Here is a 27,816-nt window from a genome sequence, read left to right as displayed (position 1 = left end):
AAGGATTTTCGAAATGTCAGCAGTCATGCAAAATTCATGCTCAATCATAAGCGAAACCCGTCACACAACAGGGAGAAGCCGCTAAATAATTCAGCCTTTGTCTTGTTATGATTCCTCTGAAAAGCGAAGGCATTCAGATGGGGGGGGGCGCGTCTGGTGATCCGTGCTTGCCTCGGTGGGTGCATCTGTGAACACCCGAGACCTTGTTCTCATTTAGACTTAAACAGATCAGATCTCTCCCAGGGCCAAGGTCTTACACCTAGCAGGTGTCACCCACTCACTGTCTCACATCTGTCAACACGTTTTCATGACATGCCAGCATATGAGTGTTTTGAAGGGGCCCCTGTCCTTTACCCTGCGTGGTGTCAGGCTACATATCGTAAGTAGAGGTAACAGTAAGCTCCAGGCTCCTAGGTACACAGTACAAATGGCACTGAGGGCTTGTTAAAAACATTAGATAGTCTGTTATAAAAGGGGAAGTCTGTGAATTCAAAATTTAAACACATGAGATGGACTAATTTGGGAATTCTGCTGAACTTTTAATAGACGACAGGGAAATGAGAAAGGTGTGTTAATGAGGGAGTTGTGATGTAACACCACAGAGCCTTTCGTGTATGTGCCCGTGCAGTTTAAGAAGCTTTATACTTTGTTATTCTTGCGATACAGTGTACCTTCACTGCCAGCAGTACTTCTGATATACAGCCAGTTGTCACATGAAAGTGTGTGTGTCTTCTTTCTTTTAAAGGTGACCCAGGAGATTTCTGATCCAAGCAGAGTCTTCCGCCTCCTTGGATCTGACAGGTTGGTACAGATGCTTACACCTTAGATATGTCATCAGTAGAGGAAGCTCACACCACAGCTTACATTCCCTCCTCTTTTAAGCATCTCTGTTCTATTATTAATTGTTTTGTTTGTTTTTTGGTATTATTTTTTAGTATAGCTATTTATTCATCTCATAATTCCCATGAAACCTGTCCCACTAGATTATGACGTTATCCCTCAGGTATGTTTTTCCATTACCTGGGAACCACCAGACAACCTCCTCACTCATAATGTTTTGAGCAGACATTTCTCATCTGTCACTCAGACATTTACCTTCAAGTGTGTTACTTTGGTTGTCCCTCGTCAAATCGTCTTATTGATTTACCTCCAGGTAACACTGTAATAAATGAACGATTGCGCTCTCTGTGGTGACTGCTCTCAGCTGCAGAGGAAGCAGGATGTGATTTTTAGACTCAGTCAAACAGAGCATGCTCAAACTGGAGGACGATCTCCCAGCAGCACCTCTCGTTCAGCGGTGACTCCTGATGGAGCCGCCCCGCCTGTGGCACCAGAGCGAGGCCACTCTCTGCTGCCCAGCCCGCCATGTTTTATTCACCGCCGCCTGGGCACTGCCAGCCTGGTTTGAGTGTCTCTCCGCGCCTCTGTAATTTCATCTGATGGAACGGGCAGTATAGACTGCAGCTTCTCCGCTCAGCTGTCACCGCCACAAGGCCGATGGCATCTGAAGATGCACCCACTGCCGTCCTGATCTGGCCGTCATCTGACTGTTGATTACTTAACATGCACAACTCTGCACACTGAAACCACCAACATTATGCAACATGCCGCTAATGTCAGTTTCAGTGCAGTTCAGGCTTTTTTCTTCTTTTTTTTTATCAGACTGTCAATAATCTGATCAAAGCTGTGGGTCGACCAGCTGTCTTCTCATTGTTTCTCCACATTTTTCAAACTGATCTTTGAAGTGTTACACACATAAAATATGTATAATTTTCATCACTAAAAACATCAATTTTACCAATTTTTATCCATTTTTAAAAAAATATATACAGTAACATAAGATTAATGCTTCAGTGGGGAATCTACGTCTAGCTACACTATAACCCTTCTGAAATCTTACGGCATAATCTCATGTCCATCTCAGGTCAATGTAATTGTGATTGGCCTGATCAGCAGAATTAATTCCTCCTGTGCTGTTTCACCACAGTTTTTGATTTATTAGTGACAGAATAACAGTCACCCCCTTAATATGAGAAATAATAATCATAGCATTAAAGTAAGGACTCACAAATGTCAGCAAATTCCTGAAACGACATCAGGAAGTCGAGGAATGTAGAACTTCAGGAACAAACATGAGTGTGAAAAAGTCTCTGCATTTTATTTCTATCATGACTGACACCACATATAAAACACCAGGACACAACCACGTGGTAATTAACACGTAATGCACCAGCATAAATGCTAGCAACATCAACCACTTATGTAGGTTACGTTGTAGGCTTTACATAGATTCCCAACAAATGTAAATCAGGGCTTTAGACCTTTTTGATCAGATTATGTGTGGGGAAAACAACAAGTGATAAGAAGAATCTTCCAGGATTTTCGATGATGAGGGAATGAGGGTTTAGTTGAAACACCTGGATCATGTTGCAGGGGTTTTTGGAAAAGTGACTACTGGGAAGATATGTTGTTGTCAGAGCTGTGTAGACGAGAGGAAGTGATCCAAGTGGAAAATCAAGAGAGCAGCAGGGATTTCCAGTAAAAGCAAAGTGAGACGGGAAAAATTGCTTCCTTGTGTTAAATGACTGTTGTTTCGAAGTGTAAAGAAACAGGATATTGTGTTTTTCTTACAAACAGCTGTTCCTGTGTTTCTGTTGCAGGGTGGTGGTCTTAGAGAGTCGACCAACCGACAACCCCACGGCCCTGAGCAACCTCTATATTTTAGCAGGTCACGAGAACAGTTACTGATCCTCAGCCAGCGACTCGCCAGGTCTTTGAAAAGTGGATAAGATGCCTCACTTTTGGGAGAAAATGACACTTTTGGATCTGCGTTTCTGTTACGAGACGTGTCCGGTTTGAAAGCGTTTTTGGGAGCTTTTGTTACTGATCATGGGATCTGCAGGTCAGTAAAAGAGGAGCCTGGTCAGTCCGGATTCATACGTAGCCTTACACCAGCAATGTTAACTGTAGCCTCCTTCATCTCAAACAATGAGAGGACTGTTACGAGCAGGAGGAGAAGCAGTAAAAAGCTTGAATAATCATCATTACTTAGCGTTTTCCTCACTTTCCTGTACTGTGGACTGAGTTACAAACAAATTATCTAGAGGTATTATTACAAAAGTGCCATTAAAATTCACAAGAATTGTGATTGTATTAGGAAACCATGGGAGATTTATTGTGTTATTGTCTGTCACTCATAATTACTGCCAGTGGCAAACGTTAGTAGGCTTGAGAGGAGATTTTACAAGCTCTGTCGTGAGAATAATAAATCAGTTGAAACAGAAACCCACAAATGCTGTGGGTTATTTAAGCAATATTTATTAACCTCATCTACCGTAAGAGGGTATGTTGGATTTATACATGGTGACAGAGCGGTCTGTGTAAAAATTAACTACCTAAGCAGCTTTGGGTTATTTTTACTGCTCTGTAATATAGTTGCATCTCCTGCTCTGCTGCATTTTTTTTTTATTAATTTAGAAATTGGATATACTGTACATGTTTTTATTTTGATTTTTCTTTACCCTCCTCTTTTATAGACCTTTTACTTATCATTATTTGCACCATGTAAGCACTTTTGTACATTTTTATTTAAAATAAAAAGACAAAATGAGGGACTGCTAGGTTTTATTAACATCTCTGCATTCCCTTTGCTTAATGTGTACTGTTTTTATAATAAAAGCTGTTGTTAACATGAGAACCAGCTGTGGGTTATTCTTCTGTTGTGAGATATTCTCTCCTTGGGTAGAGCAGGTGATGGTGAGTTTTAGTTTCCATTATTCCTCTTTTTTTCGTTCTGCTTTTAGTCTGGTGTGACTTCCCGAGTTAATTGGTCGCAGTGAGACCAGACTAAATTTGCAGCTCAGTGTTACCTGCTGGATTATATCAGGCTGATGTGGTTTAAGGGTTTTTGATGGTCGGGTAAACATGGACTCAGATGTGTGAGAAAACAACCCTAAAATGTTTCCCATGTGTCAGTGGTTGAGCTCTCCTGTTAGACTGAAATGAGTCAGGCATGACAATAATGACGTTTGTAGGTAAACAGCCTGACAAAGGTAACTCTCTCAGGTGTGATAATCCACAGGAGTCCTGCTTTCCCTTTTCCTCTGGAGGTGGGGGGTGGAGTCAGCTGTTCCTATGGGCACCAGGGTGGAAAAAAGCAGAAGTATGTTAAGTTGTTGTTCAGGGAGACGTAGTCAGTGGGCAGCACCGGAAGTCAGGTGATATTACTTTCAAAATTAAACACTGGCAGCTGATTCATCAAAGATTTGAGTTTATTTTCAAATTTAAAAAAAATTAACAGGTGTGCAAGTGAAGCACAGTAACTGGATATTAATGATAATAATGTTAAAGAAGTGACAGCATTAAAAATGAAGAAAAAAATTGCAGTTACAGTTGGGTCGCTTTATTTTGAAAAGCGCGACCGGATGTACGTTTCATTTAACCACCTTTACGGATTAAAAACAGGAGCTCGCTGGAGCTGCAGGAGCAGTTGTTCTGTGATCGTCCACCTCACAGGCTGATGTTGTTTGGAGGAAGAAGAGGGTCCTCCTGAATTTAGATTTCCTCCTAAAGAAACATCTGCGAGCATTTTACGGACAGTAAGTTTATAAATGTGATTTATTTTTGGGTTATTCTACTTTAATGGTCAGGATTATCCGTCCCTAGGCTTTACAGAAACACTTTATCTCCATGTTTAAATAAAGTAGCATGGGTATTTTTAAAAAATAGTTACACCTTCTCGAGGCATCAATTTAGCAATGTTTGTTTCTAATAAATTATACAGGTGTCCAGGAACTACAGAAAGCAGGTGTAACGAGATGAGATGGGAAGTGCTGTATTTATCCATTATTTGGGAAATTATTTTGTTATAGCAGGTGAAGTAATGATAAATAGCTAACAATAATAATCATATGTTATCTGACAGGTGCCTCTGTCAAAATATCCATGTTATCCATGATGGATAGAAGTTTGTTCAGCGACTTGCTCTCCACCACAGCTTCAAAAGTGCTTCCAGTTTGCAGCCAATCACAGAGCCAGCCTCTTTCGATGAGTTTATTCAATCAGTTGTAGCTGTGCTTGCTACAACTGACTGATAAAAAGGATCTTCATCTTCCTGAGGAAATAGAGCCTGTTCATACCCTTCTTGAATACAGTCTCTGTGTTGGTCTTCCAGTTCGGTCTGCTGTCTGATGATGGGACTCCCAGGTGCTTGTACTCCTCCACCACATCAACTTACTGTCCCAGGATAGATATAGCTAGTGTGGCCATCCTTTTTCTTCTGAAGTTGATCACATCTCTCATCATCTTATTCACATTCAGAAGCAGATGATTCTCACTAAAGGCCCCTCACTACTGCATCCAACCACTGCAGGGTATTTCTGTAGGTTGCACGGAGCTGCACAGAAGGACTGCGGTGCAAATAAATTAAAGATAATCTCCCGATTTGTGGCTCAGGATGTAAATGCACACAAAAAGATCATAATTAAGCTGTCATTTGTTTGTATACATGAAGTCAGCAAGTGATGTAATAATGTGTGGCCATTCCAAAAGTGGACATTTCTGTATTTCTTTTCCCATAAATATTAAATTATATGTGCTTATTTCAGGAGTCACCTTTCATTCAGATATCTGCACCATAATAATCATAAATATCAGGTGTTATACTTAGAGGTTATCATTTTAATCAGAGCTGGTATTTCCCCCTTTAAGCTCCTAAGACCTGAACTCTTTCATGGCATGCATTTGTTATTTCTCTTTGCTATTTTGGCTGATTGGGACCTGATGAATGTAAAAACAAAGAATTATGTGATTTATTTTTTTTTTTTACCTGATTTTTGTTTCTGAGAAAAATGAGATCCAGATATGTGAACGCCAGGTCCTAGGAGGTTAAAATGTTTTCAAATTTTTCAGTGCAGCACTTTGATTTTCTCCTCCGGACCGTTTCTCACTGTGTTAGTCTTATCTTTGTGTCCCCCTCAGGGAAATGACCGAATATACTTTGCATTGCAAATGTTTTTGTTACGCAATCTAACTGCTGGGAGATGGGTGTAACGTTCCCTCTTTGTGCAGGGCCATTTAGGAAGTTACCCTAACATTTTCATCCCTGTAAAACAAGCTTACACGCAGGCATGTTTTTGACAGGTCGAAAGTTGACGATGCTTTTTTTATTGCTGCAAAAATATGTTTTTTTAAAAAAACCTAATTTTTGCAGCTTGGCTTGTGTAAACCATTCATAAAAGCAGTAGATTATCAAGTAAAGCCCCCTTCTTCCTTTCTTCTCCTCTTTGTCTGTTTTCAGGCTGCAGAGATGACCGTGCCTCCCCATAAAGACACTGCTGCTTGTAAAGTTTTTGTTTTGTCTCCTTTCAGAGGAGCACTGCTTCCTCCTCAGTATGGAGAAGTACGAGAAGATTGGGAAGATTGGAGAGGGCTCATACGGAGTCGTCTTCAAGTGCAGAAACAAAGACACGGGCCAGATCGTCGCCATCAAGAAGTTTGTCGAGTCAGAGGATAATCCCATCATTAAAAAAATTGCACTGAGGGAGATCAGGATGCTCAAGGTAAAGATGCAGCCTGTCTCTGCAAATCCTCCAAAATTAGTACAGAAGTTGTGAGAGAAAAACATCAAAATGATAAACGAATAAAAGAGGCATGTAATGCTAAAGTCTGCTTAATAAAACTGGTTTCTTAATGCAGAGTTGCAAGATAAAATTATGTGACTAATAATGAAATATATGACTTACAAAGTTACATTTATTAAATAAAAAACCCATCATGATAAAATTATTAGCAGGAAGCATAAAACTTTCACTTTTTTTTTTTTTTACTTAAAAAATCAAGTTTTTATCATAACTCTCAGCCAAACTATTGTTTTGAAACTTTAACTCAGTCTTTAGAGGATTTAAATCTTGTTTTTAATGCAAGGAAATGTAAAGCGTTCCTCCTCCTCCTCCTCCTCCTGTGCAGCCAGCGGGAGGGACACGGTGCAATTAATTCTGCAGACAGAGGGGAAACACTTTGCTTTCAAACCAGCAAGCTTGAGAAAAGGTTTAGAGGGCTGTAATCAAATGAAGGCAAAACCCTGCAGGGTCAGAGCTGACTCCAGTATTTCAGTTGCAGTGTGAAATGTCTGTGAACATTAAGCTATCTTAAAAAAAAGCCTCTGGCAAGAGTTGAATATCTTTGTTAGGCTGTAAATTGGAAGCTTAGGCTCAGTTGTGGTCAAGTCATGTGTTTTGTTAACGATGTACATATTTATCAAAGATGTACTGGTGCGTTTGTTGGTGGTTTAATTAGTCATGCAGTGGGTGGGAGCGCTGGAGGCCTGCTGGACATCAGGAGCTCATAAATAGGACAGGTTGTCAGGGGTAACAGCATGTTTATTACCCTCTTTTAACAGTTTAGTGTGTTTGAGATACAGACAGAGACTGATGATCCGCTCCTCTGTGCAGCAGATTCTGCTTGTAATGTCTATTTGGGATTTCTGTTTTCTGTCTGTGCAGCAACTGAAACACTCCAACCTGGTGAATCTGATCGAAGTGTTTCGACGCAAACGGAAGCTTCACCTGGTCTTCGAGTACTGCGATCACACAGTCCTCAACGAGCTGGACCGCCATCCCAGAGGGTGGGTGTGTCTCCCCACAAAACCTCCCTGAAAGAAAGAGATGCATGCAATTACTTGGTAGTTGCTTTGTAACTGCACATGTTTAAAGAACAGCATTGCAAACTCCTGGCTTTCGGCTATCTCCAAACTTCATTTATATTGCATGTATGCCGCTTTCTCCAGCTCTGATGGGCACAACGCTCATCTCCTGGGAGACTGACTGCCTTTCTGTGGTATGCTTACAGTGATGCCCTCCCAGAATGCTTTGCTGGAAGGGAGCCACATTTTATAGGGAGTGTTTTGGCTTTCCAGTCCCCCGCCCTCCTCTAGTCCTGGCCTATAGCCTTCAGGCCACAGACGGGTTCAAAAGAAGAGACAACAAAATGGAGAGAAAGGGGCTGAGATTGTTATAAATCGCCAGTCACAAGGCTCGAATTAGCCATTTCCCCAGCAACACTGGTAGATAGCGGCCCCTTGACCAACAAAGCCTCAGTTGTTGAACATTGCGCCTCAAGAAGGAAATGGCTGGGCCCTTACTGACTGTCATCTTCAGCCACAGAGGGGCAAAAGAAAACTAGAAATGAAACAAAACAGAGCAGAAAACAAAACAAATGTATTTTTTTGTGTTTTGCTAGATGAACTGTGACCAGCTATGCTACTTCTATTCCAAGCTCTGCAGATATATGGACTAAAGTCCCATTGTCTGCATTTACAGACATTTATGAAAAAATGGGTCGTTCTAAAGAGCTCCCTGAATTCATGCATAATGAGAAGACACCATTGCAACAAGTCAGTCTGTTAAAACGATAAATTATAACCTCCTAAAATTGTCCCACAAACCATTATTTCTTCTGATTCAGTAACTGCTAAGCTCCAAACCTTCTGTGGCATTAACATCAGCACAAAAGCTGTGTGCCGGGAGCTTCGCGACATGGGTTTCCATGACCCAGCAGCTCCCGTAGGCGCAAAGTGTAGGTAGCCTTTTATCCATGTACTGTATGACTGGCTTCTTTAGCAGCACCACTCCACGGCTGTCTGTTTGCTGGTCAGTCTACCACAGGGGTGCCCAATCCCAGTCCTTGAGAGCTACCGTCCTGCAGCTTTTAGATGCATCCTTGTTCCGACACACCTGAATGAAATGAATGGCTTGTTATCAGGCCTTTGCCAAACTTGATGGCATGCTGAAGTGGTAATCGAACCATTTGATTCAGCTGTGTTGGATAGTAGCTCTCGAGGACTGGGATTGGGCACCCCTGGTCTACCACCTTCACACCCCACCTCATCAATGACTTTACGGACCACATTGAAAGTTTTGCACAGACATTCATGACCCCCAGAGCATGCATCTTACACATTTTAGTGATCCCTAGACTTTTCTTTTACCAAACCAGGGGTTTCATATTTTTGTTCATCATTAACACCACAAAACACAGACCCCTATAACGATACAAAATATAAAGAATATAAATACTAAATCCAGTAAATATGGCAGAAATCTTAATGTCTGTTTTTTTGGCATCACTTGGGCTTGTTGTTAGTTATCAGGAAGCTTGTTCCCTCCATTAAAAGGCCTTACATAAGAAAGGCAGTCAAGCGTGAAGCTCCAAGCTCAGTCTCTGACAATGTCATCACGTATTTGGAAATTTTCCAGTAAACCCCATTTTGTTCCAAGAATCTTTTCCAAGATCAACAAATACCCTTCAAGCTCGAATAAGTTTCTGTCCATCAGTTAACTGTTTTCCTCCTTGTCCTACAGCGTCCCAGAGCATCTTGTAAAAAGTATAACCTGGCAGACGCTTCAGGCTGTCAACTTCTGCCACAAACAGAATGTAAGTGACTTCACGCTCGCTTCTCCCACCTGACTCCTCACGTAGCCTATTTCCCAGTTGTCAAACCTTCCCCTCGGCTTTGTTTTTGAATTCCTTACTACCCTCCTCCCTCCTCCACCACCCAACAAACACTCTGCTTTATGGCTCTTTTTTTTTTTAACAAGAATTGCTTTCCCGTGGCTGACCAGCAGTTAATGTATCACCAAGACACAACAAACGCTAGAACGGCCCCTGTATAACAGTGTGGCTTGAAGTCTACAATCTCTTTCTACTCCCATCAGTAAGCATGTGGTTAAGCTCATAGAGTGGTGTAACTCTACTCCCTCTCTCTCTGCAGTGCATCCACAGAGACGTCAAGCCAGAGAATATTCTCATCACCAAGCATCAAGTCATCAAACTCTGCGACTTTGGGTTCGCCAGGATACTCAGTAAGTGTATCAGCAGCTGCAACAGTGTTGACAGTGCCCCTCAGTGGTCCCTGTTACCATTACAAGTGCATATTCATATTTAGAACTTAATGAATGTTACCCTAAACTTGGTTAATTACTTGCTGGATAGTTTCAGTGCTTCAGTAAAGATTCACATAGAAGAGTTCAAGGCTTGTTACTAATATTTGTTTTAATCCCTCATTCTAAATTTAAGTTATAGTGAAAAACACAATTCCCTGAAAACCAACAGAAATCCCCAACAACTAACTTAAGATATTCAGTTCACTGTCACACAAAGAAAAAGAGCAGAGTGTCTCTTTCTGGGTCAAAGTTTGACTACATTCGCTTTATTGAATTACAGGAAAATGGCTAAATGATGTTTTCAGCTTCGGGATTACTCACTGAATGAGTCTTTGCAGAACCTATGCGTGTTTTCACTAATAGTTGAAATGATGTTGGATGTTGTGCGTTTCTGTGTTTGGCAGCTGGGCCATGTGACTACTACACCGACTACGTTGCGACCCGCTGGTATCGCGCCCCCGAACTGCTAGTGGGAGACACTCAGTACGGCCCCCCGGTGGACGTGTGGGCAATCGGTTGCGTGTTCGCTGAGCTCCTGTCGGGGACGCCTCTGTGGCCCGGGAAGTCGGACATGGATCAGCTGTACCTGATCATAAAGACCCTCGGTAAGATCAGCCTCCTGCATAAAATGCCTTTACATTTTCAGAGAAACAATATCTTATAGCGATTTTTTTCCAAATTTTAGGGGTGAGGCATAATGGCTTATACTTACTAAACACTGTGTGATTATGTTCCAGGAGATCTGATTCCTCGACACCAGCAGGTCTTCAGCAACAACCAGTTCTTCTGTGGAGTATCCATTCCAGAGCCACAACAGATGGTGACGCCGAGTTTTGCTTTCTTTATTTCAGTCAGAAAAGGCCGGATAAAGATAATTTCACTGAAATAATAAATGAACAAAAGAAATATCTAAACTTGTGACTGTCTTTTCAAAAAGTCCTTTTGCTCTTCGGTTCCTGCAGGAATCTTTGGAGCAAAAGTATCCAAACCTCTCACCTCAAACTCTGAGCCTGATGAAGGTGAAGTTTTTTTATTTTAATGTTTGCAGTTCTTCCTGTTGCTTTTTTACAAAACTGACAAATGCTGGTGCTTTGTCCACACGTGATGGTGCAGGGCTGTCTGCGGATGGACCCGTCTGAGCGGCTGACCTGTGAGCAGCTCCTCCAGCATCCGTACTTCGACAGCCTGAGAGAAAGAAACGAGAGCACATCTCGACAGCAGGACCGCTCCGGCAACAAAAGGACACGTTTACCTCGCAGACACGTACCCCCCGGGGTGAGCAGCCTTCTTTTCCAATGATAAAGATGACGTACCATATTTGGGATAACTGGTGCCAAACTGGTTGTGTTTCAACTTGAATACAGAATTGTCAGTGGTTATATCAGCTCATGCTTGCAAACCGAGCACTTAAAAGTTACAAATTAAAAACTACTTCTTCTATGTTATTAATAGATGACTACTTATACCACTTATATATCAGGATATAATAAAAAAATAATCAGATCCCAAGCAGATCTGAAATTTAGGTAAATACAACATCGATGAACCACAAAACATAACATGGCAGTCTGTCTTGAAACAACATCTGTAATCGCCACAATTCAACTTTATTCTCAAAATGATCAATATTTTTGTTCTTAATTTGTCCCTAATACTCTATCATAGAGGGTAAGTAGCAGTCAGGTGTTGCTAATAAAATACACTTAACTAACGATCATCAACGAGGGCCACCAACTCGATAAAAGCAGAGGTTTTTGGCAGTTTGCAGGACTGTAGCATGCAGGTGTATGTTAACACAAAACCAAAATGTTCCCAGAAGTGGACATCCCAGCAAATTCATCCTAAGGTCAAATCATGCAATGCTCAGAGAAACGAAAAAACAAAACAAGAGCTACATCTCAGTCAGGTCTCAGTTAGCATGTTAAATCAGAAAAAAACTCAACAAGTGTGGCTTGTTTGGAAGGAAAGCCTCTTCTCTCTAAAAAGAACATGTTAGCACAGCTTCAGCTTCCAACGTTGCAACTAAACAGACAACAAGATTTCTGGAACAATGCCATTTGGACAGATCAGACCAAAGTTCCACTTTGTTTGGCCATAAGTACCACATTTGGTAAAAACCAAACACAGCGTGTCAGCACAAACACCTCACACCACAACAGTCAAGCACGGTGGTGGAGGAGTGAAGATCTGGGTTTGCTTTGCACTCGAAGAACCTTACAGCCATGGAGTCGACCACGAGCTCCTCTGTTTATCGGAGTTTTCTAGAATTAAATGCGAGGCCATCTGTCCGACTGGTCATGCAAACTGCTGCAATGACCCAGTCAGAGTCCAGACGTCAGCCCGATCAAAATGCTGTGTTGGGACCTTAAGAGAGCTGTGCATAAACAGCATTTATAAAAGAACACCTGGAACAACCATACAGTGCAATGAATGAATGAAACAAGTTGCAACAAGTATTTAAACAAACCACTCAAGCTGCAGGAAATCCACGTCTTCAAAATACATCCCAACTATCTCATGCAGAGGAAGTACAGATAATTCATTTGATTCATGTAAAACTCATTGATCTTTAAAAAAAAAAAGAAGCCCCTGTAACCTTTTTTGTAACTGATTTTTGTGCTCTACAGTATTTGCCACAGTTGACCAGCAGCGGCTTCTTTCCAGCTCTGGACAATAAGAGGTACTACAACAACCTGCGCAAATTCAACTATCACCTACCGAACATCTAATCCCGCTGGTCCTGATCCGAGTCCAACCACCACCAAGAGCTCAGTAACGTGACGCATACTCCAGTAGCACTTTTTAAACACATTTAATGAAGCTCCAACCACTTTTTACGAGGTGTATCACATGAGGTGTCTCTAGCATCTCTCTTGTTGATGTCAGTCTATGCACTATTCCCAGCAGGTCATGTTGGTTTATGTATGTCGCCGTCGTTTCAGGCTGATTTTGTATAGAGACAAGAAGCAGTGAGCTGCTCCGCTCGTAGCTGCACAGGAGACTGAAGGTAAAACTCCAATGTACTGCCTTGCCTGGTTTGCCAAATGTATTTTTATATAATGACGGGCTTTATAAGAGCAACTTGTTTGTTGTTTATTTTAGTAAGTTATAATGCAGGACGTGAAGTTAAACTGCTCGTGAGCGTTTCAGAAAATCTTATTTATTGACATTAGGAGTGAATACAGACATAAACATCCTTTATCCCACTTTCACGAACATTTATTAGCAGCAGTCACACTGTACTCAACGTCTATGGAATATTGGTGCTAAGGATGTTTTCAGCCATCTGTTTATCCTCAGATATTTTATGATGAATGCCAAAATAATCTAAAAAGAAAAGATGTAAATTACTCTTAAAATAAACCTTTTCAATTGCTTTCTCTATGTACACACATATGGAGTTACCTTGAATAAATATCAAAGTGAACTAGTGTCACAAGCGATTTCATTTGACTCTTTGTTGGACTGACGAAGTGACAACTCTGTGAATGATTACTCCACACCTTCTCATGACAAAATACCCTAAAAACCTAAGAATAATGGATGTTGTGCTGTGTGCCATTCACACGATCAGTCCAGGTCCAGCTGTATTTCCAGACGTGGAAGTGCCGTTTGCAGCCTGTCAACTGTTGTCTGTCTGTCTTTGATTCCGGGAAGATCACTGAGAAACAGATACTCCAGGTTCCTAAGGGGAAGCATCACCTGATTACTTAATTCGTTATAAGATTGTTTTAAAAAAGCACCATTAAAACAAGCGGTACTTTAAATTTGCTTCCTTTGGAGCAAACAATAAACACTGACCTGAGTTTGTGCAGGGCGATAATGCCCTTATCAGTCACATTTCCACACGACACCACCTCCATCATGTACAAGCTCTCCTGCAGGTTCTCTATGGAGGTCAGCCTCTCCAGACAGGCATCTTCAATGTAGATACACTTATTGAACTTAACTTCTTCCAAATGTTTCAAACCATCTAGAAAAATGAACATTAAAAAAAATGGCATCAGCACATTTAGGAAAAGGGACTCGGGCATGCTCTCCTTTAAATATATATATATATACTGGAGTGCAGCAGCCAGCAAGGTCAGAGAAAGCGTGCATGCCTGCTTGGTGTAAAATATCCCGGTCACTTGCGTCACTTTTAGATAATTAGTCTAAGAGAGATGCACTTTCCCCTCGCCTTTCTTGTTAACACCACAGAAGGGAATCGCTTTCAGGTCAACCGTCGAGGTCAAAGCTAATGCAAAATTTACACTTTCTGAACTTGGCTTTAATTTTTAATTTAAACACACTCTTTTACTATGTTAATCCAATGCGAGTTCAAAGGGAAATAACCTATGTTAACATATGTCAACATCTGGATTTACTGATGTTAACAGAACATAAGTCCTAATGACTTTTCCCCCAGTGCCATCATTAGGTCAACACGATCATTATGAAACTGGAAGTACAGAATATTGAGTTCTGTCCTTGTTGATCAAACGGTTCCTTATTAAAGTTCATAGTTTGTTGCAATGTTGCTTTTAAGTTGTCATATTATATATGAGACATATATGACTTTATTTTTAAAGTAAAATTTGGGGTTTTTTAATGATTTCTTTGACCAGTTCTTTTTCTGGGGTGGAATGATTGCACATCACACATTTTAATCACTTTAAAAAACAAGAACTGGGTGCATAGATTTGAATTTGCTTTTGATTTTTTTCTAATCCATACAGGGCTGAAGATATACACACTCAAAACTATATACATACATTCCTCTAAATCTTTTAACAAGTGCGCTGAAGGTTCTACAATGTCTTTCAACTTGACAGGGCTATTAACTTCTCATTAGTGATCATGATCGACTACAACAAGGATTTGTTTACCAGCACTCATTGGATTGATCAATACTTTGAAGAATTGCAGCTCCTCACATGGACACGCTAAATGCTTTCTGGAGAAACCTTTAGTGGTCAGATGACACGGACATTAAGCTGGAAAGTGGATGGAATAACTTAAGATGACCTTCAAATTCTTCAACTTAACCTTAAATCAACAACTAGACAATTAAAATTTGGACACAATGATCCCAAAAATACATCAAAACTGATTTTGGAATGGATAAAGCTGGCTAACGTTAAACTCCTGCAATAGCCTTCCCGCAGCTTTTAAACATAGTCCACAAATTTTCGACAGGTTTGAGTTCAGACCTATCAAAAATTAGTGGACTATGTTTAAAAGCTGTGTCCGTGCCAGGAAACTAAACGATTTAAGGAATCCTGCCAATTCTTCCAAGAACAGTGGTCAAATATACATGCAAAATTATGCCAGAAGCTTGTTGCTCACTATGAAAAGTGTCTGGTCTAGGTGTAACTTGCTAAGGAACACTTAACAGAATATGAGTGGGGGTGTATGTATACATTTGAGCCTGTATGTATTCTTCTGACCCAAAGTTTGAAGTAAATTCAAACTTGTGCATTTGTGTATGCTGCACATCTGTAATGACATCTTCACAGTTCAGAGTAATCCTTAAAAGCTCTAAATAACTGAGATTCACGTCCATGATGAGTGGATGTAAACTTCTGACCACAACTGCATGTATATCTGAGATTAAAAAAGTACTTAGCTAAAACGCATCTGAAAGATATTTAAGTGCAGAGGATGAACCCTCTGAATCTAAGAATATGGATTTCTTTCTTTCTTCTGTGATATGAGATCAGCCATTAAACACAATATTAATTCATCAATGTTTTCCTCCCCTTGAACATTTCTTCTGTTAATTAACAAGATAACAGCCTCACCAGGTGTGTGACTGTACACTTAAATATATCTGAGACAACAACTGCAATCATTAGGTGAAAACGTCAATGAGTCTAGAACAAGAACATGATGTTCTCCACACTGACCCAGGTAGTCAAACCCTTTGTACATGATGCAGGATTCAGTGGCGTCAATCGCCTGGATCTTGTATCTACCCAGAGACCCAGTTGGCAATGCGTTGTAGTCGTGATGCCAGCGATCAAAATCCTGGAAGCGCACTTTAGCACCACATCTCAGCAACCACTCTGCTGCTGCTCGGTCTGGGCCCACAGCTTTTATCCTTTCATAGTCCACCCTGAGTGAAGATCAACAAACAGTCAAAGTACTGCACATGCTGATATGTGATGAAATGTGACAGGTCACATTTTTGGGTGCAGAAAGGGAAGAAGGGTCAAGAGACAAAAGTCAAAAGTCCTATTGGCAACTTGCCCACTAGGGCAAATGTTAAAACCTGAGCTAATCATCCACGATTTACAAAAAAACCATGTTGTCAGTTTATTTAGCATGAAAAAAATTATTTTAAGCGACACTGGACTGTAATTCCTCATCCTAGGACCTTAACACTGTCCCTGACAAACACCTTGTGTAATAATAATCATAATAATATACTAATATAATAAAAGACTTACTAACAGTTAAAGTAAAGTTAACAACAAATAATTAAACTAAATATATCAAACAATAAAAACTAAATAGTAACAAGCAAAAATCTCTCTATAAATGAAACAAAAGTGAAAACTAATTTATAAATACAGACTTAGAAATAGTTTTTCTGTTTGTTTGCATGTTTGTCTATACTTTGTTTATATGATCTTAGATCAATTCATATGTTTCAATGTGGGCTTTCTTTTCTTTATTTACGGAAGACAATAATACTGTAGCTGACCCATTGTGTCTATTTCTAACCATCTTTGCTTTTACTGCATGGACAATGTGTTTTAGATGAAGCCATTGTCAGTCAGATCCTTTCTAAATGGTATTGCATGGTGGATCAAAAACAGACTTTTGCTCTTCTGTGTTCATAATTCCATCAATGTTAACAAGATCCCCGACACCGCTGACTGAAACGTAGTTCCAAATCATGACAATCCCTCTACCATGCATTACAGATGTCTGTAGACACTCACTATTGTACCTCTCTCCTGACCCCTTCTGTACATATTGATGAATCACTCCATCAGACCTGTTGTCACTGACTTTTGGTCAGGTTCTTGTGTGATTTGGCATACATCACGCTTTTTTTTTTTCTTTCTTAAGAACAGCTTCTTTATAGCCATCCTTCAACCGAGAACATTTCTGATGAGGCTTCGATGAAGACTAGATCGATCAACTGAAGGTTCAGGTGCATCTCTCAGGTCCCATGTCAAGTCTTACCTGGATTTTATTTCTTTTATATTTCTTAAGGACATTACTTTCAGATAGGTTTGTCTGCTGTAGAAGCTGTAGTGGCTTTTCACTTCTTATTTTGTACTCAACATGTCCACTTTCCAATTTTAATGACACACCACGCTGAGATATAAGAAGTTTTAAGCTAATCTCTCTTTGGGAATCATCTTGTTGGGGTGAAAATCCTATTTTAGGCCTGTCAAACTGTATTATATTTAGCATTTTTCATACATTCAGCTACAGAAACAGGAACAAATTACAGGCTGCTAGTATCAAAGTGCCTAAAGACACATTTTAAAAGGGTGTTTGCCAAGTTTTTTGTTATGTGTTGACACTACACTGGTTCATTCCTTGAGTTAGATGCCTGTTTTATGTTTGTCTTACTTATAGGTCAGGGTTAAGTCTCTGAATATGGTCAGGTACAAGGACTGGGCTCAAAATGAGTGAAAAAGCAGCTAATGTCCAGAGATAGAAAAGTGTGGCTCAAGACTTTCGTATAGTGATGTATTATTAAGGTGGAGGTGAGTTAATAAAAAGGTGTCTCACTTGTTGAAAACGGCATTGAGCCAGCCCCAGAAGTGTCTGCGGCTCTTCTCCGGGTGAGTCACCGCAAACTTCACCGCCTGCGACAACAGTCTCATATCTGAAAGCCAAACAGCGCACGGGGAGTTATCTCCTCTGCTGGCTCTCACCGCCAAACAGACAAACACCGCAGGATTGCGACACATAAACAACCTCGTCTCTCACCTGTCCTCCCACAAGCAAAGAACACTACTGTTTACATTCAGAGCGCGTCCATCATAGCTCTAACCTTTAACCTTTACGACGTAACACGAATTAAAAAAACGTGGTATCCAATTGGCTGGACGCGCTTACGTCAGAGCGGAACGTTAGCGGCTCTACGTACGGGAGCAAGAGGAGGAAACAAACACAAGGAGATCAGGAAAGTCGCTCCTGACTCTTATACAATGAAGAGGCTCGTTTGAGCTGCTATTAAACGCTGTGACAATGATCCGGATACTGAGCAGGGCGTCCTTTAAGGCTGCTGGTGGACTGTTAAAGGATATTCAAAGCAGACAGCTACACGGGTGAGGCTGACACCACAAAGACAATGACTTGTGCATAATTGTGAGTTGGTTCAGTTTTATGTGAGAGAAGAAGTAGTGATGGGGTGCTAGTTTGTATAATCCGCACAGACAGGTAGGAAAATGTGCAGACGAGCCGGTACCTGCCCAAATATGCAACTTTTCATTGAGCCTATAGTCACTGCCAAGGACACCCAACTCTCCAAGATATAGATTCAACAACATCTGTACCCTCTGCATGAGCTAGGTCCTAACACCACATTGTTTACACACACAAAACATCTGTCTGCCTCTCCAGTCATCTGTGCTCCATTCACATTTCACTAAGTCCTCATTTCAGAAGTTCCCATGATTTCTTAACTGTCCTCCCTGCTGGACACTTATTATTAGAGCTGCCGTGTTTTCAGAGGCTGCACACAGCTTACCGCTCCCTCTCCAGTTTATTTTAAGGAAGCCCTGCAATATAGGGAATTACTGTTAATGATTATTAAGAGCAAGGGAAATCTTACTACTTGAATCCAGCTTCTTCAGAGATAACCCTCGGGTTGACAGGTGAAATGTTTGGCAGGTTTAACTACTTACACCTGTACGCATTTCTACAGGTCCTGGCACTCTGTTCTAGTTATGATAGAAACTCTCAAGCAAGGTTTCATCTCTGAACATTGACACTTTTTTAACCAATTTGGTGATTGTCCCTGATTTAATCTCTGGTTGCATTTATTGCATTAATGTTTTGTGGGACATTAGGACATTTTATCTGGCTGTTGCAAGGTGTACTCACTTGGTTACATGATTTAAATGTTTGTGAACATTGTGTTCTTGCAGATCCTTGCTTGCTCTAGCTTGCCTATATGGTGAAGGGTTCTTCTATCCTATTTGTAATTGCAAATACCTCTTTAACTCAAACATCTGTGTCATAGGTCTCTAGACTGATCTACGTCAAAGGTCTCTTTCTCATCCATGGATGGACTCTGACCTAAATATTCTGCTTTGTTTTCTACCTTTTCAATCTGTACAGCTAGTCGATTATTAATAGCCACCTTAAATTTTGTCCTGTCTCTTTGTTTTTTGTTTTTTCAGCACATATGACATAGCTGTGGTGGGAGCCGGCATTGTGGGCTTGGCCACAGCCAGAGAGCTGATTCTGAGACACCCGTCGCTCAGTTTCGTCCTCCTGGAGAAAGAAAAGGAGCTTTGTGAGTGGAGTGTTGTGGATGTAAAGACACGGAACAACATGTTAATGTAGAGATTTGTGTTCTCCACAAATCTCTACATTTGTGACCCACTCACTGACACTCTTAAACTTGAAAGCCCTTTCCCTTTAGTTACTGTTTCATTAATAATCAAATGTCCTGGAGAACAGGGCCACAACTCTGTAAAAATGTAACAAACCAGCAAACATACTCTGGCACTGTTTTCTTAAGTCATTGCAGGATTTTGGGTGGATGACAACACTTTACCCCAATCAGTATATAAGATACTTATACTGCATTTGCAGTCATGTGAAAAACTTGCATTGTGTATGTATGTAAATATAAATATTATAGATGCATGATATAATGGCTTGTAGCGATGACTTGAATGAATCATTTCCTGTGTGACTTCAGTGTCTCACATCATTGTGGTAAAACTTTGCACTCTGATTTAAAACAGTGCTTCAGTTCATTGATTTTTGCAGGTATTTGTTTGTGCACTATTCTCTTAAGCCTGATTCTAGTGTTGTGGACACAGACGTCAACAGTTGGAGAACCCACAGCTGAGTTGTCATTCCTGTTATACTTCTTTCAAGTCTGCTGTCTGGACGCATGTGCATTTGGTGCATTGTAAACAGGCAGGTGGGCAGACCCTCAGCTATCTGTCTGATGACTCTGAGACCCAAGTGGACTCTAACAGAATCCCTGCTTTAAGGTCCCACCCATAGTATTTCAGTGAGGTTGAGGTCTGGACTTGGACTGGGCCATTGCAGCATGTTGATTCTTTTCTTTTTCAGCATTTCTGTTGTAGATTTGATGCTGTGCCTTGAATCATTTTAATCCTACATGCCTCATTTTCTGCCAAACTTTAGTTGTCGGATAGAGGGCCTCACGTTTGACTCTGGAATACTTTGGTATACAGAGGAGCTCATGGCTGTCTCAATGACTGTGCCCAGGTCCTGTGGCTGCAAAACAAACCCAGACCATCAGCCCTCCACCACTGTGCTTGAGTTGTTTGCGCTGTTATGCTGAGTTTCTCCAAATGTGGCGCTGTGCACTGTGGCCAAATATAATGCACACTTTGTTCTTGTCTGTCCAAAGTCCAAAGAATTTGTTGAGACATCAACTCCTGGGAAGATAGTGGCTTTGTATTAACACACCTGAATAATAACTACTGTTTTCCACTCTTTTATGCTATGCTAATCTCCTAGGTGTACCCTAATATTTACCAAACAGAAAGTTAATTAAAACTTTTAAATATTAAAATTATCAACCCAGAGCAGATAAATAAACAAAAAAATTCTTTGAGTCAGTTTTTTTCCCCCCTATCACTCTGTAGGAGTTAATACTCCCTTCTCTCTTATTGTTCTTCAATTTGTCCATTTTACCAGCTTTACACCAGAGTGGGCATAACAGTGGAGTCATTCACAGTGGGATCTACTACACGCCGGGATCACTGAAGGCTCGCCTGTGTGTGCGAGGAGCCACTTTAGCCTACGAGTACTGTGAGAAGAAAGGACTTCCTTACAAGAGATGCGGAAAGGTTTGTCTCTGTATGTTAAGCTGATAGATTTAGAGTTCAGTGACCACCTTGAGTGACTGAAATTACAGCAGACATTTATCAACAGTGTTGGGAAGTAAATATACTACTAGTTTAACTGTATTTAACAGTAGCCTGCTGCCCTTTCAGCTTCATCCATATTTACACAGTTTAATTAATGTTACCCATTTTTACCAGTGGCTAATTATTTTGTACTCTTGGTTCTGGATCTTCTCAGTGAGAACCGATATCTGTGATAGAAAACAGATATTTTCTTGCTTATTAAGCACCACGCTATGGAGCCACTGTGAAAAATAAAGCAAAAATGGGTGAAAAGGTCCAGGAAATTTATAGAACAAATAAAACTGCATATTGATTAAAAGCAGTGAGGGAAAAGAAAAATCAGTTCCCACAGTTGGAACTTTAATTCCATGGTGAGCTTAATCCAGCAGGAGGCAGCATAACGACTAAAAGCGACTAAAATTGAACTAGGTGGCAGTGGTTTAACCTGTGACCTCACAGCAGGTCCTGGTAGGTTCCTACTTCAAATTGATTTTCTGGAGTTTGCAGTGTGGAATGGGAGGATGGATGAATAGATGGATGGAAGTTTGAACTAGCTTTTAAATGTTTTAAATGTATATTTATTCCCAGATAAGGGTCTTAAAGTCAGCTCTGTAGCTGAATGAAATCCAGTGCAAGGATCAAATATTTGGAGTGTTTTGGAGGCAGCTTTGATGTCTCCCCCTAAAGATTAAGTCCAAACTAAGATCTTTGACTTGGATGTTCATTTTTATTGCCCCGTAAAGTAAAGAAAAGGACTGAGCGCCAATTCTTATTGCAAAAAATAAAATCTTATATTCATTTAGAATACAAGAGGACCCTGTATGTTACCAACGATTTGATGCCTGCTTGTTTTTTAGCGATTGTTGGTACTCTGAAACTTTTCAGTTGGTAATAGTGAAGTATACAGTATGTGTTTCTGTCTTAAACCATGCAGCTCATCGTTGCTGTGGAGCAGGAAGAGATTCCCAGACTGAAGGCTTTATACGAGCGCGGCATGAAGAACAACGTGCGTGACCTCACCATTGTCGATGGCAAGGGCATCCGGGAGAGAGAGCCTTACTGCAGGGTGAAAAGAAAACAAACATCATCTCGTTTACTTCGACGAAAACGTGTTAGTGCAGGGTAATATTTAATATCTCATCTTTTCAGGGGATAATGGCCTTGGATTCGCCCTACACTGGCATTGTCGACTGGAGGATGGTGGCTCTCAGTTATGGTACTGACTTCAAGGAGGCAGGTGGCACTGTGGTAACTGAATATGAGGTCAATGACATTTCCATGATCAAGGAGAGCCCAGCAGGAAGCACAGAAGGTAACAAGCTGGTTGTGCACATCCGTGTCGACACAGTCATAACTTGTCATAAAAATTGTATAGCTAATACAACTGTTATTTAAATTCCATTTGCAGGAATGAAATATCCACTTGCAGTCAGAGATAACAAGGTAAGACACGTTAAAACAAAGGTATCACACGGTTAGATCGTGTTCTGTTGTTTACAGTTTTTGCATCATTACTTTCTCAAAGGGTAATGAGGTGCGTTGCCGTTACGTCCTGACCTGTGGGGGCCTGTACTCAGACCGTCTGTCACAGATATCTGGATGCAGTCGGGAGCCACGGATCGTCCCGTTCAGAGGAGATTATTTAGTCTTGAAACCTGAGAAAAATTACCTGGTCAAAGGAAATATTTACCCTGTAAGTCTGCTGAAAATGTTTTACTGGTGCAAACATATACAGGCAGGTGTTTTCTGTTTGTGTAAATCATTTGTTGGTAATCTCAATTGGAGAACATTCCAGATATATGTGAAAAACTATAAGTGAGTTACAGCATGTGGACTTCTTTTTCCTTCCTTTCTGGAGATGTTTTGAGGGGAATTTTAAAAAGATGACTTCCTGTCGATTCAAATTTAGTTGTCCTGATGCAGAGCTCCGGGTTTTTTAAATACCTGTTGTAGGTTTAAAATGTCTGTTTTTTCTGATAAATTCTGTAAAATCTCTCATTAGGTTCCTGACCCTCGTTTTCCGTTCCTCGGAGTTCATTTTACCCCGAGGATGGATGGAAGTATTTGGCTCGGCCCCAACGCTGTCCTCGCCTTTAAAAGGGAGGGTTACAAAGTGTACGACTTCAATGCTCAAGACTTTGCCGATGCGCTCTCGTTCAGGTAGCAAATTTGTCCTGGAAAATGTGACGATTTCAGTCACAGTGTAACAGCTGCATAGTGTGTGATGCCGATTTGTGTTTTGTTTTTTTACCTGCAGAGGCCTTCAGAAGCTAATAATGAGGAACATTACGTATGGAGTTGGAGAAATGTATAGAGGACTTTTCATTGGTGCACAGGTTAAAAATCTGCAGAAGTACATCCCTGAACTTTCCCTGAGTGATGTGATCAGGTAGAGAAATCATTCTTGGTGCTTGTTACACAATATTAAGATAAATGTTAGGACCGGTTTTCTGTAACCGCCGGTTGTTTCCTGTCTAGGGGTCCAACGGGGGTTCGAGCACAGGCCCTCGACCGCGACGGAAACCTCGTGGATGACTTTGTGTTTGACGGCGGGGTCGGCGACGTGGGCAGTCGAGTGCTCCATGTGCGTAATGCTCCTTCGCCGGCAGCCACTTCCTCCCTCGCCATTGCTGAGATGATTGCAGACGAGGTGGAGAACCGTTTTACGCTGTAGCAGAGGGAGAAGAGAAAACCAAAGAAAATCCAGCTGTCATGACTTCTTTATTACAGGACAGGCCTTAATTTAACAGAATAAAGTGACTTATCTGCTGCGCTTTTGTTTTTAACACTTTTTTATTTTCGTGGTGCTACTTCAGGTTGTATGTTTACTCCACCACGTATCAAAGTACAGTTTATTTTGTGCATTACATTTCTGTGTAGAAATAAAGTTTGCCATGACCTGCTTTTTACATTTGTAACTTCAATGTCATTATCATCAGTTTCTAACATTAAAATTATAATATCAAAGTGCATCAACTGTGCGTAAATGTGCGCTTTAGATTTAAACGAGGGCTCTTTAATGGTTACATTTCAGTACAAACAGTTTCTTTTTAATTTTTCAATGTGATTTTTCAACCTGTATGAAAGAGGAGTTTGAAGACTGTATAGTCTGCTATAAATGAATGAATAGTTTCAGTGTCATCATGCTGGCTTTTAGTTGGATGTTGGCTTATGAAATTCTTCATGTAGCACACGGTTTACCAAGAAAGATCGGTTCTTCTTCCTTCATTTGACAGTTGTGCTACAAAGATTGTTAAATTATATCATGACTAAATAGTGTCTTTGTCTTATTTATATTTTCATTAAGGCAAATTTATATTTTTTTTTTGTGGAGCTGCTGGTGATTTCTCTTGAATCAGTTTCAAACTCTGCACATGTTCCTAAAACTGTTCTGATGTTTGTCTCTCTGTCATTACATTGATTATGACAAATGAATGTTAAAGTACTTTTCAAAAAATATATATATTTTTGAAAACAAATGTGCCATTTTTGTGGTTTCTGTTTTAGGTTAGGTTTTTTTGGAGGTTTTTTAAAAAGATGTAGGCTACATTTTTTTATATTTAAATATAATGACTAAAATGGGAATTGACCACAACTTCAAATATTTAAGCACAACCTTGCTGTGTTTAATGCTGATTTTTCACTGTGCTGTGATTTTACAGCACTGAAGAGGATGAAGTGGCGGTATGGAACCGATATGGAGAGAGAGCTGTGGATCTTTTAACCAATTCAGTTACGTTTTATTTATATAGCACCAAATCCCAAAAAGATTTGTCTCAAGGCATTTTATATTGCAAGGTAAATGTAAATACTGTCCCCTATCAGCAACCACTTGGCAACAGTGGGAGGGAAAAACTCCCTTTTAAAAAGGAAGAAACCACCGGCAGAACTAGGCTCAGCCTGGTTGGGGGGGGGAGGGTCAGAGGACAGAACAAAGACATGCCATCGATTAATAATAACTAGTGATTACATACTGAGAAGTTTTAAACCTAATCTTAAAAGTAGCTATTCCAAATTGGGCCTGAAGTGGAAGGTTCTACCTGCCATTTTACATTCGAATATCCTGGGGAACCACAATTAACCAGAGCACATTGTTTAACATGATCCTTGAGACTGACTGGATGCCTGAGCAATGGAGAAGTGCACTTGTACTGTCTGAAGAATCAGGAGGATATGTAAAGCTGTAGTAACTACAGAGGGCGAAAGTTAATGAGCCATACCATGAAGATATGGGAAAAAGTTGTTGAAGCTAGGTTAAGGACAGAGATGATGATCACCAAGCAGCAGTATGGCTTCATGTCAAGAAATAGCTCTAAAGATGCAACATGTACAAGAGAGGGATAGTGGATATACTGGATAAATTATGTTGAAGATGGAGCTACCAGGCAGGAGGAAGTTCATGGATGTAGTGAAGGAGGACATGGGGAGGTTTGAGGGGGAGGATGCTAGGGAGATGGTCCACTGTGGCGACTACAGCCCTTCTGTGCCATGGTTAAGTCAATGAATTATAAAGTTTGGACACAAGGAGGCAACATACTGGAAGAGCCAAAATGAATTAAATAAATATGAAATATTTAATTATTTCAAAATGAAGTTAATTAATTGTTCCTGTGCTGAATCACGGCAACAAAGACAATGTATGGGGCACATAAGTTAAAAAAAATATTTTCACTCATAGTATTTATTTAAGCGCATTTTTCCCCATAAATCCAGCCTCCCTGTCATATAAAACGTAATCAGAAATGTATTTAGTGTGGCCGACACTTCAAAGGGAAAGTCAATAAATAAAGTTTTATTGTATTTCCAGCCATCTATCCCTGTGTGTCGCTACTCTTCGCTGCTAAGAGTCTACTCTGTGTGTAGAGACAAAAGTCCAGCCTTGTTTTTTTCAGTCCAATAAAATGTGAAATTACGCAGGGACTCACGGCGCAGCGAGCAGAAGCTGTAGGCAGGCGGCAGAGTTGGTACGAACATCTTCGACTTCACGAACCAAAAACACCTCGGCTGCTCTTCAGCGGCTCTGCTCGCAAATATGCCTCGGACCGGCCGCTGCTTTGGAGGTATACGCCGGATTTAGCGCCTTATCTGCTGCGGGGAAGATGACTGAATTCGGAGCAAGCAGCGCAGGAGAAAGTGTGCCTTGTTTGGAGCTGAACGGGTCGTGTGCCACAACATAGTACTCGCAGCGGAGGCCAGCCCCAGCAGCCTGTAGCAATCGTTAGCTGGCCGGCTAACGCTAGCGTGCAGGTGTTTTGGCTGTAAACAACGTAACATAACTTGTAGCTGTAGTTAGCTGGCAGCAACCTCGGTTCCAACGTCTTGCCTCAACATTGAGCTCAATGTGCCTGCTTTAAAGTTTTTAAGCAAACGCCAAGCAGCAAGTGTTACACTTAGCAGCATTCTTATTAGCTGTTAGCAGCTGCTGGGTGTTTACAGGAGCAGAAGGCTGGCCACATAGCCACAAAGCTAGCGACTTAACTTTATTGCTACATGTGCTTTTTTCCCCTCTTTTTTAAAAAGATTTTTTCCGCTGTTTAGCCCGATTTGACCTCGGACCCACACTCTGCTTTAGTTACTCTGCTTTTTATTAAGTGAGCCAGTTTGTGTTGTTTCACCGTTGTAAAGCCGGGACTGACCCACCCATAAGGACAATTTACCCGGGGCCGATGCTGACGGTTCAGCCCGGATCACGGCAACACCAGGAGCCGCTTCAGCAATGCAGCCCCAGCAGATATACGACTTTTCAAGTGACGAGAATAGTCACAAATGGAGAGGCCTCTTCGTGCAAGCTCTACGAAAGGTACGACTGTGACCACCAGCTTTCTCTATGCACTGTTATAAATCAAAACACCCGTATTGGGGTGACCGATTTGAACACTGGTTTCATCTGTGCATCTTTACCAGCACAAAAGTTTTGGTAACACTTCTTGACTTGAGTCGGCTCAGAAGCAAAAACTTCAGTGTTTATATTAACACTATACTTATTTGTGAGGCATTTAGTGTTTTGCAGACCTCTGGAGATATCCCGCGCCTGTTGACATGTCTCTGTTGTGCTTATTCAATATACTCGTCACCCAAGTTCCTCATAATGACTTCCCACAGTGATTTTGAAGAAGTTGTTCCTTTGTAACGAGTTTTTCGTCGTTTCGAGGGTGTGCTAACGACTTGCATGATCCAGGGTGAATACCAATGAAGCTTGAGTTGAGTGTCGTGTTGCCTTCTTTATTTGTTCCTCATTTCATCAAAAAATGTATCATCATTACTGAGCAAAGAGCTTCTGCAGCTGTTTTCGGGTGCTTTTGGTCACACTTATCTGCTTTTTTTCCCAAGCAATGCAGCTTAGACTCTGATAAACTTAAAATGAATTCTTCGGAATAGGAAGCATTTGCATTTTAATTTCCTTGGTCAGCAGGACACATGTGTATCAGTTCCTTTTTGACTGTCCTGTTCTTTCCTTTTTCTTGCATCATCTTGGCTTCTCCTAGGTTTATTTTCTGTTTTGTGGCCCCTCCACATCCCCTCACCCCTTCTGCTCAGACTTGCAGAGTCATGAAAGTCTGGTACCAACTCCTAATGGAGAAAAACGCATTTGTCACTGCTCTTTCTGTTTCACTGGGGACTGTTTGCCTTGCTTTTCTGTAAGGTTACACACAAGGCCAAACTGTTTAGAAACTGGAAGGTGCACAATGATCTTCATGCTGCGTTTCCTTTTGAACTGGCTGTGTGTATAAACTTACAGCGTCCCGTCAAGACCTACTCATGAATTTTAGTGTTCTGATGTGGCTGGAGAGTCCCAAGAAAGCCTG

The 27,816-nt window shown here is 40.9% G+C and overlaps 5 protein-coding genes across 11 annotated transcripts in view; 4 read left to right on the top strand and 1 right to left on the bottom strand.

Moving 5' to 3' along the window:
* Nucleotides 1-3,697, top strand: part of map4k5 (mitogen-activated protein kinase kinase kinase kinase 5) — a 28,359-nt gene extending 24,662 nt beyond the window's left edge. For all 6 annotated transcript variants that reach the window (XM_039603068.1, XM_031737043.2, XM_031737041.2 and 3 more), the window contains 2 exons: nucleotides 746-801; nucleotides 2,661-3,697. In XM_039603068.1, the coding sequence (XP_039459002.1) occupies nucleotides 746-801; nucleotides 2,661-2,748 (144 nt within the window). In that variant the 3' untranslated portion in view covers nucleotides 2,749-3,697. The remainder of the gene's footprint in view (nucleotides 1-745; nucleotides 802-2,660) is intronic.
* Nucleotides 3,698-4,464: 767 nt separating this feature from the next.
* Nucleotides 4,465-13,373, top strand: cdkl1 (cyclin-dependent kinase-like 1 (CDC2-related kinase)). Of its 2 annotated transcripts, none has more exons than XM_031737092.2 (10): nucleotides 4,465-4,598; nucleotides 6,370-6,560; nucleotides 7,503-7,624; nucleotides 9,360-9,432; nucleotides 9,770-9,860; nucleotides 10,346-10,546; nucleotides 10,679-10,761; nucleotides 10,904-10,960; nucleotides 11,055-11,216; nucleotides 12,569-13,373. In XM_031737092.2, the coding sequence occupies exons 2-10, from the start codon at nucleotides 6,393-6,395 to the stop codon at nucleotides 12,668-12,670; spliced, it is 1,059 nt and encodes a 352-aa protein (XP_031592952.1). In that variant the 5' UTR covers nucleotides 4,465-4,598; nucleotides 6,370-6,392; the 3' UTR covers nucleotides 12,671-13,373. The 2 variants fall into 2 exon arrangements, with proteins under 2 accessions (XP_031592952.1, XP_039459199.1); XM_039603265.1 differs by having other exon boundaries at nucleotides 6,299-6,560.
* Nucleotides 13,086-17,957, bottom strand: dmac2l (distal membrane arm assembly complex 2 like). The gene is made up of 5 exons (XM_031737093.2): nucleotides 17,877-17,957; nucleotides 17,676-17,772; nucleotides 15,830-16,038; nucleotides 13,743-13,914; nucleotides 13,086-13,626 (listed from the first exon to the last, which is right to left on the bottom strand). Exons 2-5 carry the CDS (start codon nucleotides 17,768-17,770, stop codon nucleotides 13,512-13,514), a joined length of 591 nt encoding a protein of 196 aa, XP_031592953.1. The 5' UTR covers nucleotides 17,771-17,772; nucleotides 17,877-17,957; the 3' UTR covers nucleotides 13,086-13,511.
* Nucleotides 17,958-18,028: 71 nt separating this feature from the next.
* l2hgdh (L-2-hydroxyglutarate dehydrogenase) lies at nucleotides 18,029-23,982 on the top strand. The gene is made up of 10 exons (XM_031736956.2): nucleotides 18,029-18,217; nucleotides 19,295-19,410; nucleotides 20,799-20,950; nucleotides 21,945-22,076; nucleotides 22,160-22,322; nucleotides 22,419-22,453; nucleotides 22,536-22,703; nucleotides 23,013-23,170; nucleotides 23,268-23,399; nucleotides 23,489-23,982. Exons 1-10 carry the CDS (start codon nucleotides 18,138-18,140, stop codon nucleotides 23,682-23,684), a joined length of 1,332 nt encoding a protein of 443 aa, XP_031592816.1. The 5' UTR covers nucleotides 18,029-18,137; the 3' UTR covers nucleotides 23,685-23,982.
* Nucleotides 23,983-25,881: 1,899 nt separating this feature from the next.
* Nucleotides 25,882-27,816, top strand: part of sos2 (son of sevenless homolog 2 (Drosophila)) — a 39,956-nt gene continuing 38,021 nt past the window's right edge. Inside the window, exon 1 of the mRNA XM_031736979.2 lies at nucleotides 25,882-26,810. Within this exon, the coding sequence (XP_031592839.2) occupies nucleotides 26,727-26,810 (84 nt within the window). The 5' untranslated portion in view covers nucleotides 25,882-26,726. The remainder of the gene's footprint in view (nucleotides 26,811-27,816) is intronic.

The sequence above is a fragment of the Oreochromis aureus genome, linkage group 19 (assembly GCF_013358895.1).
Source record: "Oreochromis aureus strain Israel breed Guangdong linkage group 19, ZZ_aureus, whole genome shotgun sequence".
NCBI lineage: Eukaryota > Metazoa > Chordata > Actinopteri > Cichliformes > Cichlidae > Oreochromis > Oreochromis aureus.
Note: the sequence above shows the minus strand (reverse complement) of the source record. Positions and strands in the feature narration are given on the sequence as shown.